Below are 14,522 nucleotides of genomic sequence, written 5' to 3' on the forward strand. Positions count from 1 at the left end.
ACCTAACTACCATAATGAATGCTGCATATAAAGAAAACCACAAGAAGGTTATACGTTTGGTTGTCTAATATTCTTGGATTTGATATGAACCAACACATAGTCCTTGTTGTCATTGACAGAACCCCAGTTTGTATGTACATTATTCACATTCCTCTCTGTTGTGTTTGGGGGAAAGAAAGACATTTTAGCCTTTTTTAAAGGTTATTGATTTAATTTCATGTTATTTGGTTGCATGAAGTTGCCCTTAACCACTAAGGATTATCAAGATTTTTGCACAAGCTTATACATGTCTAGGATTCTTTATCAAGGCAGTTACATTCATCACTCCTGCCTTTATTCCGCCATCATCAAACACTCAGTTATAATACAAATTAGCATTTTTTTTGAAATGACCACTCAACATAATGCTTAAGGGATTTCTTCTCTGTGACAGAACCCAGGAACCAATTCCTAGATATATAACGTTGGCATATTGAAGATAAACTTAAAATTGTCCTTCAGTTTTGAGGCCATGTGTAAAGTTTAATCATACTGTAAAATATCTATTCTGTATTAGAAATAGCTAGTTGACAGCTTATACTTCTCAAAACTCATGTTGTTACGTACACAAACTCAGTTTCTATATGTGAAGTTAGTGAGTCATTTTGTGTTACTCCAAAATAAAGGTGATGATTTATTTTTTTCCCAATGCCAAGACAATTTGAGCTAATCACTCAAGGTGGATACTTTACATTTTAAAGCTGGAATCAGCAGTAGCCCTATGGGAAATCAGACAGAGTGTTGACTTTTAAAATAGACTTTTAAAATGATCTGTTTTCTTTTGGAAATAGAATTAGAATAGTTAATATTCATCCACAAACCATTATTATGTGTACATTATTGTTGCTATTGTGATAATAGAGAATTTTATTTATTTTTATGCCAGCTTATATTGTGAGAACACATTTAGTCAGTTTGGGTTTTATCAATCCTGTTATGCTCGTCCTTGGATCATCTTTCGCGTATTCGAGGTTTGTAGTTGAAAAGTTTACTGTAAAAAAAAAAATCAAAAACAAAAAAATGTATTGTTTTTACAGAATAAATTTATTGGAATGTGTACTGGGAGTAAGATTTGAGGCTGTAAACAACTAAGTTAGTGTAATTTGGCTTCATATATGTAATGTGGGGTATTAATGTAATTCATATATTAAAGCAAAAAATTGCTAACAGCAAGTTGACAATAGAATCAAGCGCAGGTGAGGGTTTTCTTTTTCTCTTTTTAAAACTCTGTGGGTTTTAGGTTTTTTTATAAACACTGTGTGGGAGGGAAGAATTGGCTACGTGATTGCTTGCACGTCTGAGATACTTACCAGCTCAGTGGACCCTAAATTCACACACTTGACATTATCCATGCATTGATTTGGACCCCGTTTTCGTTTGGATTTCTTATTTTGGTGAAGAGCTAGTAAATAACATGAAGAAAAAATGTGAGAAGCTCTAAAGACTTAGGGCCATTCATGATGATGATGGTGATGGTGATGACAGCAGCTGAGGGTATTAAAAGCACCAATCCACTTACCACTCCAGGGCACTGAGGCAGCGGCTGTGTTTTTGGTTTGTTTCTCCCACTTAGCAAATACCGATTTTTCTCTATTGTACTCACTCACACTTCCGAATATGAAAAGTTCATTAAAAGACAGCAGGGATGCCAGTCCAGTTCTTTGTCCTTAAAAGGTACTTTTTAATTTTGAATATTTTAATTTAAAATGAATGAAATTTAATTAATTCATCCAAAGTCCTCTTCATTGCTCCCACTAAAACATAAGGAGAATGTAGATGACATTTGAATTGGAACATATAACTTGACAGATTTTTAAAATAAAAAGCCTAAAGCCTAGAGAACTTTTTCTGAAAAAAAGAGTATTTCAAACTTAGTAAGATTTGTCTTCATGAAAAGCCAAAAATAATTTTATTAAGGATATACACAGAAATACAATAGAAATCTTTCCAGTCACGAATAAAATAAGCATTAAGGGTGATGATAAACTTATAGATTCCCTCCCTAGCTATTTAGACTCACCAAAAAAATTTAAATAAAAGCAATTTTTAAAACAGCAGTAAATAATATACTTTCCTTGGGAAAACATTTTTCAAACAACATTTTAAAATTTTTATGATTTATTTGCCTTTTATATTGAGGTTGATAATAAAGCATATTTATCTTATATGCAAAAAAATTTCTCCAATCTGTATTTGCTATTTTGAAATTTTTAATATGCACAGACCATATTCACTTTGGAATAGTTTCCTTTTCATGCTCACTCTTGTAGGAGCTCTATTGGAATTTTTCACACTCATTTAATATGTGCAAACAGAGTATTAAGATAGATGGCCAAGTTTATTCACAGATAACTCTGAACTTATTTCTTTAAACGAACTTTCTGAACAACTTCAATTTTCCTTCAAAAAAAATCTACCCACACAATACCTATGATAGCTCACACATACAGTGCAGAGCAAGAATTTATTCTAAAATGTTCCTGTATGAGAAGAGAGTGAAAAGGGACAAGATACCGATACCAGGATAACAAAAGTCAGTAATCTGGAAAGGAAGAACATAAAATAATGTTTTTATTCAACTTTTTCATCTGCCTTTGTTTTTATGAAGAACTCTGGTTTGTAGATACAGCGATAGGCCAAGAGCTGAGGAAGGACTCCATATGCTATGTTTAATGCTAAAAAAAGGATTTTCGCTTCTTCTGGGACTCTGTAGACATAAGCAGTTCTAGCATGAAGAGAAGCACCGATGTGAGAAAACTGAGCCTGTTGCATTAAAAAAAAAAAAGGGTAAGCATGAATTTTGTGTTCAGTTGGATGCACCTTGAGTTCTGAATGATTCATTTGGACCATGTTCCTGTGCCCTCAAAATCAGTACTTTCAAACAGTCCAGTCTTCAATATTTCACTGAATTTCAAGCCACGCATGATATAACAGTTCAAATAAAATAAACCTTCTTTAGCATGTCTCTGTCATGCTAGCTGTTTTTTAACCCATCTAGTGCCCCCTACCAAACATTAGCGGCTCAATTTAACAGAAAAATCTGAATAAAATCTGTTTTTTTCTGATTTGCATCCTGGAGATATCCTATATAAGGACTCAGTTGCAGCTCACAAAATGTGTTCCAGTAAAAATGAAGCAAATAGAGTTTAGACAGCTAAAATATTTTTAGCATAACTATTTAAAGAGAAGCACTGATGACCTCAGCTTCGTTTATCAATCTTTCACCTACTCCTTGGAGCAAAAACTCAAAGCCCTTCCTTATGTATTTTGTTTATTTGTTCATGTATTTGTTTTTTATGCAACTTAAAAAATACTAAGGGTTGTTTTGTAAGGTAAGATAGGTAGGAATTTGGTTGTTCTTTATAAAATGGCAAATGTACACGCAGACAACTTTTTCAAATCAAATGATTATCTGTTTAGAAGTATGGCTCGTCAGCATAATCTGAGTTTACAAACAGAAAGGCAAGAGCTTCCCATTTGTACTTAAATATTTGTTCAGAACATACATTTAGAATGTGCCGGTTGGTCTTTTTTGATACTTTTCTTAAGCACAGGGGGAAATCTGTATTAGAAAACGCTTCTGTAAAAGTATTTCCTCAGGATCCTTGTATCATTACAAAATGCAACCCTGGAGTCTGCATTTCTTATCTTATTGAAATTCAAGATATACATGAATAAAGGACTGGGAATCCAAGTGCAGTAATGGTGACTTCTTAGTTCATCAACATCAAAGAAAGTAAAGAGACAAAAGATAACAATAATCTAAAGAAGGCACAGAAGTGACAAGAATGAAAAACTAAATAATTTGCTTTAAATACATAAAAGTTATCTTACATTTCCTTCCATATAAGTCAGTTTATTCTGCTAAGTGGTTAACAGATAAAAGTGTTACTTAGCACTTGACTTTACTATGGTAAGAAAAGGACAAGATTTCATAAGCAGCGCATGTATGGATTCTATCAGTGACAGACATTTCAACAGGTTACATTTTTACAGATTACTGATTCATTCTGTGGAGGTCTGGTAGTTTTGCTGCTCTCTGGAGATAGAAATCAAATTAGCGTGGTGTGTTGCCAAGGACCAGCGCCAACGCAGGAACTGTCTGCATTGCGATCTGCGAGGCACTGAGAGGGCTCTGCCCTCGAACACACCTCCCCCAGGGCAGATGCTCAGACAGTAACCCAGCAGATGTTAAGCATTTCATCTCTGGGCTATGAAGACAAAACATTTTGAGAGTAAAGGGCATTTGAGAGACTGCCCTGAGGAGCTGCTCTTGCTGACATTCTGGGAACGCTAGACAGGAACTTGGCCCTGTCACTGTTTTTCCCTAAGGCCTGTTTCGAATAAATATAAAACCAAACTTTTCCTTGACTAGAGGCCAGATTTGAACCCTGATCTTCAGAAATGTGCATTTGGTGCCTCTATCTTCATAAACACTTGTACATATCTCAAAAATCACCAAATTGGGGGAAATGCCAACCATAGTTTGAGGGAATAATATGAGCAACCATGCCTACTTGCATAAGGAAACCTGCTTAAAAAGTCTGATTTCATAGGCTTTTTTCCTGCACTAATCAGTGCAGTTAATACCTCATTTTCACAAACAGCAAACTCATGGCAACATTAAAAAATGATCACTGTCCTTAGATTAGATTGTAAGCCCACCGGGCAGGTACTGTGTCTGATGTGTTGTGTGGCACCTATCGCACTGTTAGAGCTCAATAAACATTCAACAGTAATGGTCTTGTGACTGTCACAATACAAAAAGGCTTCTACAAAGCATTTCTCTATTTTATACCTACTTTAGTAGGCCTTTTTCTTCAGAATTATTAACAAGGGGTAAGGATGATTACATTTCTAATCAAAAGAGGTATGTAATTGAGAGAAAAGGCCTGAGGCCAGTTTTCTGCATTTTCCAGTATTGCTCATAGTTCTAGTGGGTGCATTTATAATGGCCTCACCTCCAGCTGAGTGAGCATCCAACCATAGCTTCCTCCCAGGGCATATGATGTCCAGTTTTCAGGGTTCTGAAGTTTCAGAAAAGCCTCATCCTCACTTGAGGAGGGTTCCCCTCCCAAGCACATAGCTGATAAGGGGCCAAACTATGTCTCCTGAGTGATGTCCCTACCAGTACACGAGTCCTCCTTATGACGGCTTGGAGAGCTCAGTGATGTGAAGTTGAATCCCTAATCATTTTTCTTCTACTTCACTCTAAATCATTTTGTCACCTTAAAGAAATTTAAATTAAGAAATTACTTTGATTTTTTCTTTTTTAAGAATGGATGATTGGGATGGAAAATGAGGCAATAAAAGCAAAGGAAAAGGTTAAATTTTAATAGCTCTGTTTTCTTCTAGAGACAATCTGGAAAGGATGACAAAAAAGCACAATCCTGGTTCCAGAAAGGAGAACTGAAAGTTTTATGTGTCCACATAAATACTATAGGCAGAAACTAATATGGAACTAATATTGGGACGGTAGCCAGACTATTTGGCTGATATGGTATAAATAGCTAACCAGAACCGTGTTACCATTTCTTAGGGTTTTCTGAGCACCGTAGTCTTGTGGTTAAGAACACTGAATCTGGAACCAGATCGACAGCATCAAATCCCGAAAACCAACAGTATGGCATTGTGTTAGGTATGTAACCTCTTTGGCTTCCTCATCTGTAAAAGCAGGATAAAAACGGAGCCCACCTCATAGGATCGTTACACGGGTTCAGTGAGTTGATCTTTGTGACATGCTTAGGACGGTGCCAAGCGCATGGGACTCTTTCTACAGATACAAAACCAGCTGAAATACTTGTTCATGATCTGACACTTTACTTGGTTGAAAACCTGGGCCCTTTGTTTTTAGATTGTCTTGCTGACCTTTTGACAATTTCAAGACTGTCTCTACCAAATGTAAACTAAAGACTTTAAACCCAAACTCTAGTTTTAATACTAAATAAAGATGTTTAGTGATGAATCACACCAGAAGCAAACGACTAAAATGGGGTTTGCATTAGTATCCCAATTATCCGTGTTCTTCCTAAACCTTCATTTTCAGATATTTTTTAAATATCTTAAAAACAACTTTTAAAATGTGCTTCCCAGTAGAGTCAACTCTTTACAACCACAGTATCCACAGGTAAGCCTCCAGACCCTTTTGTGAGAAATTACATGGCACCTGCAGCATGGCCAGGGAGGGGGAGAGGCGAGAGGCGAGGCAGCACTGCCCCTGCTCCCAGGGCCCCGGGGTGTTAATCGGGTGGCGTGGCAGGCTCTTGGCCGCACCTCTGTGAACCTGTCCCAGTGCTGTCTCCCAGTGTCTCTGCTTTCTAGGAGATTATACACAGTACGCCTGGCTACAGATTAGTGACTCTGCTGAGCAGCATAAGGCATTTCTCCTCCAGGCTCTTATTGGGAATCTTCTCACAACAACAACAATAATAGCAACAAAGAGGCCCACAGCTGACTGTGTGCCAGGCACTGCTGTAAGCCCTTTATTTCTGTTACCTCATGTAATCCTCACAGCAGCTCTACGAGAAAGGTGTGTTACTCGTTCTTTACAGAAGAGGAAACTGAGGGTCAAAGAGGTGACGTAACCAAGGTCACTGAACTAATCAGTGACAGGCTGAGATTTGAACCAGTCTGCCTCCAGAGCTCAGGGTCTTAACCATATTGACTGTATCCTTTAATTTTCAGTAACATTTTAGCAGACAGAAATTCTTCATTTGATAGAAAACGCTAATGAGACCTAAACAGCTTGTAGTGTTTCTTCAAATTAGACTTGCAACCTTAATCCTGTATTAAGGATTTTAAATGAAAAGACACTTGGGTTATGAGTCCCAGTGGAACTTTTTGGTATAAAATGTATCCTGGTTTTATTGTATTTTATTTTTTGATTGATCTTTTGATTTCTCAAGGCAGCAGGTTTGGCAGATTCCTACATGGTCTGAAATCAGGGACCTAATAACTACTTAACGTGTTTTCCATTGACTTGTATGGCTCTAGAAGTTTTTCTTCTTATTAAATCACAGGTTCTTGGGGGTTCACTAAATCTTCCAATAAAAGCAGATTTGATAAAGTTAGTGGGATCATGACTTCATAAAGCTTCTATATTAGGAATGGCAGTTTTAGCAAGCGAGGGGTGCTAGTCAAGGTTAGAGAGAGTGCTTTCTGTGATGACCGTGTCAAATATCCTCCCAAGATGAGAATTCATTTCATAAACAAGCATGCGCTAAGCAGAAAGCAAATCACACAACTCTCATCGTATGCACTGTTTTGCTGCAGTATGATTGGGAACTTTTCCTTAGGCTAAACACTCAGAATAGGTAGATATTAAAGCCCAGCCAAGAACTATGAGAATGTCAGACACATAATTCTCAGATTACACCATTCTTCTGTTGGGTTGGAGAAACATCCTTCAGACATTTACAAGGTCTAGTCCATAGCCTCCGGCTAGCCTGTCAGATTGGGCAGTGATGGATAAGACCAAAGATTTCTGCAAGGCCTTGGCCTAGGTCTTCCTGCCTAGTTCTCCAGCTGTCTCCTGAGACTTGACCAGGTCCAACGCTTGGCCTCACTCTTGCCAGCCTCCTAGCTGAGGACACTCAGTGTTCCTGCACCAGGGCCTGGTGCAGGGCAGACCACAGAACATGGCACGCAGAGGAAGCCAGGCTGTGCAGGCAACACACACAGGTAATGAGTACAAACGCTGAACAATCTAATCAAGGGACTGGTAAGAGTGGGGTAAGTGGGTGGCCCTCTGTTCTGGAGGACAAAGACTAAGGCAGGGGAACCAAGCCAAGAAAACAAAAGCCAAAGTTTACTCTACCCTCTGACCTGCTGCACACCAACATTTAAACGCTTCCTCCATCTTAAAATTTGTCCGGCCCACAAAGCCCTCAGCTCAGATGTCACTGCCTCCCACCCCAGTGACATGCCACATACAAAGTCTTATTCTGTGCTGTAGGACTCTATGCCACAGCTAATGTTTGCCTGAGGAGAGGGACAGTACAATGGAGAATATGGGCTCGGGTCAGATGGGATTTTATATCCCTGTTCTGCCATTTAGTAACTTTGTGACCTTAGGGAAGTAACAACAGCCTTGAGCCTCAGTCTTATCTTTCAAGTGAGGCTTTTAAAAAACTTGCAGAGATGATGCTATGTGTTCATCACAGTTTCTTCTGAGGTACCCAGGAAGACCACATTTATTAGCCTCCCTTGCAGTTGGGTTGGTACCAGGCCTGGCTCTTGAAAATATCCCACAGAATCTTTGCACAAGCAAGAAATGAAACTTTACTATGTTTAACTACTGAGTATTTGCTACTCCAGCAGAGCACATAGTCTATCCTTACACAAATAGGTAAGTAAAACATTTAGCATGATTTATCTTGCATGAAGTAAGGTGATGAGAGACTAATGTAATGGCAGAGGAGCTATAAAAAAAAAAAGTGGTGAATTTGAGAATTACCCTGAAGAGAGGACTACCCAGACCTAGTGATGGGCTGCATGTAGAAGGTAAGGGAGTGGAAAGTATAATTACCCCCAGTTTTTGACCTGAACTGCTGGATGCCAGGAAGGGCCAGTTACAGAGATGGGAGAAATGGAAGAGAAGTTGTGGGGAGGACAAGAATCCTATTTTGGACATGAAATCTGAGATGCTGGTGAGACATCCAAGTGAAAAGACTGAGTTTGGAATTACATATAGGAGTCTGGGAACAGTTTGAGTTAAAGAGAGAAAACTGGAAGTCATCAGTGTATAGTCGGTATTGAAAGATATGGAAATAAAGACCTAAAACCAAGGCCTAAGAAATAAGATATTCAGAGTGTAACACCTGCAAAGAGGGTAAATACTAGTTCTCTTCCTTCCAATGTCCTTCAAGGAAAGGACAGAAACCATTACTTCTGGATACTGCATCAATTTTTTTTTTATTAATATTCTAATTCTGTAATTAAAAAGTACCTTAGCCTGGAAAGATTTAGCCCAGTATACTAACACTTAAGTACTGTAACTGTTTTTTCAACACTGTAAATTCCAGTGTCTTTTTGCCATCATAATTATTATACCATCAGTATAATTAACTGTATATGCCTAGAGTTTCTGGATGAACAGCATTTCTTATGCCTGTTTGGAAAGAGCAAGACAAAAATAATGATTTTAAAAGAGTTCATTTGTTTTTTATTCATAGTAAGAAAAAAGCAAATTAATAATTGTCTTTTTTGTTTATACGATCAATTTGTTTTGATAGTTATCTTCTAAAAATATACTTTGTATGATAATTTCATAGATAAATTCATTTCCAGTTCAATGAAGTAAGTACTCACTGAACACCTACTCTAGGCCAGAGGCTTGGCTAAGTAGCAGAGGGGAGGAATGAGATGTCGGGCCCTGCTTCCCAGGAGCAGAACTTTTTAAAAACTAATTTCCCTGATTCTGTGTAGCATAATATAATGGAATTCTGAAGTCTTGAGTTTAGACAGACTAAAGGTAACAGTTCTTATTTCTCTTTTAGTAGCTGCAGTGTTCAGAGACTGGGAAATAGCACAGTAAAGCAGCAGTGCCAGTTGCTGGGTATGTGACCGTGAGAAAAATCATTTAATCTTGCTGGGCCTCAGTTTCCTCATCTATATAATTGGATGGCACACCGAACCAGGTAGTAATTGTGAGATTTAAATAATGCAGAAATGTCTTCTAAAGAACCATGAAGCAAAGGGGACAACATATCTAATAATGATTTCCTACCCTAAAACAGAGCAGAAATATTTTTCAGACACTCAACAGGGACAGCCAAGTCCCCAGTAAACCTTCTTAACAGAGCATATGCTTAGTACCTGAGCTAGACCTCCAGCATGTATCAGTGTCATGTCAGGCATCCAGGAGCATCCAGGAACCACTAAGCCATAAAGTGCAATCACATAGTAAGGGACCGAATAGAACAGATATGCCAGCATCTGTTTTGAACAGAGAAATAACATCATCAGCAAATTAATGGTTAACCTGGCCTGATGAAAAGCATGAGAAAAAAATCAATGTCTTCCTCAATTAACATTTTCACTTTTTAAAATATTAATTCCTGTTTCCTTTATGGTATCACATTTTCCCATTCCTAAAAAAAGAGAAAATTAATTTTAGAAGGATCTTAGGCTTCATAACTACTTGACCTGTATTTTAGGATAAGCAGCAGGATCCTTTAGGTAGGGCTCTTGAAATTGCGTATATAATCGGCAGAGCTCAGCTGGGCAATCCAAAGCAATCTAAGAACAAAAATGAATTCATTATAAAGATTAACAGTCACATCTGGTTCTTACGTTTGCTGATAAGGCTCAGTGTGCCAGGTTTAGTCACAAGCTGCTTTGCTATTTACCAAAAACTATTTTAGAAGCTCATCAGTAAAAGAGAAAGAAAATAAATATTCTACAGATTTACTCTAAAGAGATTAAGCAGAGGTTAAGAGTGGAGCAGGAAATGCAAACCAACGCTCTATTCTTGGGTACCTTCCGAGCACTCGGTTTCAGCGTCTAGGTCTGGCTAACCAGAGCACAGCTTGCTTTAGATACCAGTTTCACTTTTCCTGGGAATAACTAGCCAACTATTGCCTGCAGGAAGAAAAGTACGTTTCTATACCAAATTCATCTTACTATGCTTTGCAAGACTCAAAAATAGCACCCTCTTCTCTCCAGGGCCTCACAGAGTATGTGGCCTTTGGGGTAGTAAAGGCTAACGATCTGAAAGTGGGGTTGGGTCCTCTTGTCTGAAGCCACTTCCTGTGTCCACTTTGAAAGAGCAGAGCAGGTTTAGTCACGGCAGCATAGACTCTAGGCCACAGAACAGAGTGTCTCCTTGGCACATCAGTGGGTCCCCTCTGAGTCACCTCCCTCAGACACCATTCCTCATGTCCTTAAATGTTGTCCCACCTAAATAGCATATATGTATCCATGTCAGGGGCAGAGATGGTAAAAAAAATGGGCCCCAACCTAAAGTCCCACCTACCAAGTGTGCATGCTCACTCATGCATGCATTTTTCTCACGTGCACAGGGCAGTGGAGATGGCTATGCAGGAATACAGTTGGGGCTCATATTCATTGTTGCTGGGTTTTGTTCTTTTAACTTTGGGCATTACAGCATACTAACCGAAAAACAGTTTCAGTGCTCTGTGGTCTGAGCAAAGCCTATGGCCCTGCTTTCTCCTTTACCTCCCTTCTCTGTGCCATGCCTATTGGCTGACTCTGCTCCAGGAGGTTACTGACAATCCACAGAGACAGCTCTTCAGACAGCTTCTCGCCCTGCCTCGGCCTGCCACACAGGTCCCTTATAGCTGAAGGACCCCAAAATAATGAATCAGCTACATCAACTTACACTTTCCACTCTGCCCTCCAACTACTGTGCAACGCCAGCAGCCTTAGAACAGTTAGTAATTGTCATTGAAGCCAAATATAATTAACCACGTAATTCTAGCTGCTCAAATTTAGTGCTACTGAGAATGAGGCATGAAACAATAAAGATCATAAGAGCAATCATTTATTGAGCACTTACTATGTGTAAGGCCCTCTGCAAGTGTTTGATGTGCCTTATCTTACTTAATCTTCAAACAATACTGTAAGGTAGGCACTATTATTGTACAGAGGAAGAAACTGAGGATCAAAGAGGTTAGGTGATTTTTGCAAGGCCACACAGCTAGTAGTTGGCCAGGAGTCTTAACACCTTACTCTGGTAGCCTTTCCTCAATCCCATCTTCCTACTCCTGAGAACACATGGATGCTCTATTCCACAGTTTGACTGGAGTCTTAAGCTATCACTCTTACCAAAGATTTATTTAAATTTCAATCAGAAACATCAAAGGAACCAAAAAAAAAAAATGAGACTCTAATAGCTGATTTTTTAGGTGCCTTAAAATAAAGATAATTCTGGGTAGAGCTTGATCTAAGGACCTGAAGAGGGTGGTATGAAGCGGCCCAGAAGGGACCACCCCTTTGGGAGGAGAGGTTTGAGGTGAGGGTAAAAGAGTGTCAGGAAGCAGGTCCAGGCCTCTAGGTTCTAATGGGAGGTGTATTTTGTTAGTGTACTTGGAAGTCTGATTAAAATATATATATTCTTTTTTATGTTATTTTGATCTCTTAATCTTACCAAGCCTCTAAACAGGCAAAATCCAGTTGCCAGAAGGAGACACACAACCAACATTAAATCAAAGGGTCTTCTCAGCAGGTCCTTCGCTTGGACTTCTTGAATGACCTAAAATAAGAGTTGGTAACTAATGAGCAGGCCCAAGGTATCAAAGAGGAATCTGGGATGCACTGAAACATAAGTACCACGGTGATGGATGGTAAGGAAGTTTTGAAGATTCAAAACCACTAGCCATGTAACTTTAGGAAAATCACTTCTCCCCTTAAGTCTCAGTTTCCTCATCTGTGAGGTGAGGAGATTGGGGCAGGTGATCTTGAAGGCCCTTCTGGCTCAAAGGCCATATTTTTGGGGGAATAGCATTCTTATGATTATAAATGTAAAATATACTCATTTTAAAGCCATTAACCCATCATAACACTATTAATAGTTATTTCATTTTCCAGTCATATACAGTTATATATTTAAATATATATGTTATTATGTATGTATATATGATGTATAATCAACATTTATTTTTCACAAAATTAGGACTTAATGTATGAACAATTTTGCATTTGTTCTTCTGGCACCCAGTATCTACTGTTATAAGTACCTTCCCGTGTTATTATTAAAAATTCTCCTAAAACTTAGTATCATATGGAATTGCTGTATCTTCCATTGCTGGACATTTAGGCTTCCTCACTGTTATACTTGATGTGATGATGAGCAACTTTATACATAAGTCTTTGACAGCATCTCTGATGATTTTCTTAGGACAGGGCCCTAGAAGTGGAATTATTAGGTAAAGAGTTAAATTTGTTAAGGTTGATAACATTGCCAAATGGCTTTGCAGAGCAATTCTGAATATATGTTCCTATCCGCACTGTATGACAATGCCTATTTCTCCCTGGCCATCACTGTGTTTTAACATTAAAAAAATAATAATGATGAACAGCTCTATGTGTCTTACAACATGAACAGTATTGACACACTGACATGGAGCCATCAAAATCAGTAGAGTGAGGACCAAGGCTATGGTGACTGTTTGCTTATTTTTTAACAACCACCTCATTCCTCAAAAGGATGTAAGGGAGTACCAGATGTCAATGTGCCAACCCGAGTTTACATAGCACATGTCTAAATGTTTACAGATGAAGTATTTGTAAATTAAAATGTATTTTAATGAATTCTATTGTAAGTCTTTTTATAAAACAAATAATTGTGTTCTGATTATCTCTAGTAACTCATTTTCATATGTCAGTTTTGCTTAAAGGATCTTGCTTAAGGATCTAATAACTATGAAAGGAAGAGAAACTTAGAAAGATGTCACTAGCTTAGAAACGACGACTTAACAGAGTACCTGCCCAGCCAGTACTGTTTCACCTTGACCACCTTGGCTGTGAGTGGAAGGGAGGTATCTCAGAAGATGTCCTGTAGCCAGTCTCCCTGTGCCTGGATCTCTTGGTAATCAGACCCTGTGGCTGTGTGCGCTACCTGGAACAGCAGTATCTCTCCAGCCTCCCTTTGGTGCAGTGATACATTGATATTTCTGAAAGAGGTGCCCAAGTGTTCCAAACTCCAAGCCATTCATAGCCCCACACAAGCTTCATTCCACACACTAATGTGGAATCTGATGGGAAGAGCCAGTGTAACCTCTGACACAAGAAGTTCCAAAAAGTATGGCCTGGCCAATCCAAGCAGATCTGTTCACACAGAAACAGACCACTGTGGCCACCATAACTAAGGTGTGAACCAACGCTGCAGAACCAACACAGTCACACTGACTGAATGCCCCAGATGCTCCAATCCCTGGAGGCATGGTTCAATTCAGTAGCCAGTGGGTGTGAGTGAGCCCTCTGAGTTTGAGAATAGTTTACATTTAACTTAATAAAATCACCTTTGAGGGATAATTATAATTTTCTGATGGCTGATTATAGATTCTGAAACCAGCCCACACAGGAAGACAGGTATATGGTATGCTCAAGAAAAAAGCAGGGCAAATGCGTGTTCCATACTTCCCTATTTTAAAAGAGAGAAAGAGAAAGTCAAACAGTTATCAAAAATATATCCAAACACAAGTAACATTTAGGATACTTCCCCATTTCAAGTCATCTAAAATTTTGATATGGGTCAGACTATTTTTAATAAGACCAAAAAAACATAGGTCGGTTTAAAATTATTAGGCATTTATTAACAGGTATGCCCTATCTGCAGTACTTTAAAAGTAGACTTAATAAAATACCCTGATTTCTTGCATGCATAAATAACCTCTTTCACATTAACTTTCTAGAATTTTAATTTTCAAGTACATTTATTGAGTTCCCATAGTGCGTCAAGAGTTATACACATACGGAGTTGTAAGAAATATTTGCACACTGAATGTAGCCACAAACCTACA

General features: G+C 38.5%; 2 protein-coding genes across 6 annotated transcripts in view; one reads left to right on the forward strand and one right to left on the reverse strand.

The window, feature by feature from the left end:
• HDGFL3 (HDGF like 3) overlaps positions 1–4,778 on the forward strand; it is a 59,695-nt gene extending 54,917 nt beyond the window's left edge. Inside the window, exon 6 of the mRNA XM_032469182.1 lies at positions 1–4,778. Coding sequence (XP_032325073.1) covers positions 1–6 — 6 coding nt within the window. The 3' untranslated portion in view covers positions 7–4,778.
• Positions 891–14,522, reverse strand: part of TM6SF1 (transmembrane 6 superfamily member 1) — a 27,641-nt gene continuing 14,009 nt past the window's right edge. For 2 of the 5 annotated variants that reach the window (XM_032469180.1, XM_006192623.3), the window contains 5 exons: positions 14,022–14,143; positions 12,149–12,253; positions 10,186–10,278; positions 9,856–9,975; positions 2,587–2,802 (listed from right to left, as the gene is read on the reverse strand). In XM_032469180.1, the coding sequence (XP_032325071.1) occupies positions 2,611–2,802; positions 9,856–9,975; positions 10,186–10,278; positions 12,149–12,253; positions 14,022–14,143 (632 nt within the window). In that variant the 3' untranslated portion in view covers positions 2,587–2,610. Of the gene's footprint in view, positions 1,031–1,349; positions 2,803–9,855; positions 9,976–10,185; positions 10,279–12,148; positions 12,254–14,021; positions 14,144–14,522 lie in introns of those variants that run through there. The other 3 variants (XM_032469179.1, XM_032469178.1, XM_032469181.1) reach the window with 3 other exon arrangements.

The sequence above is a fragment of the Camelus ferus genome, chromosome 27, assembly GCF_009834535.1.
Source record: "Camelus ferus isolate YT-003-E chromosome 27, BCGSAC_Cfer_1.0, whole genome shotgun sequence".
NCBI lineage: Eukaryota > Metazoa > Chordata > Mammalia > Artiodactyla > Camelidae > Camelus > Camelus ferus.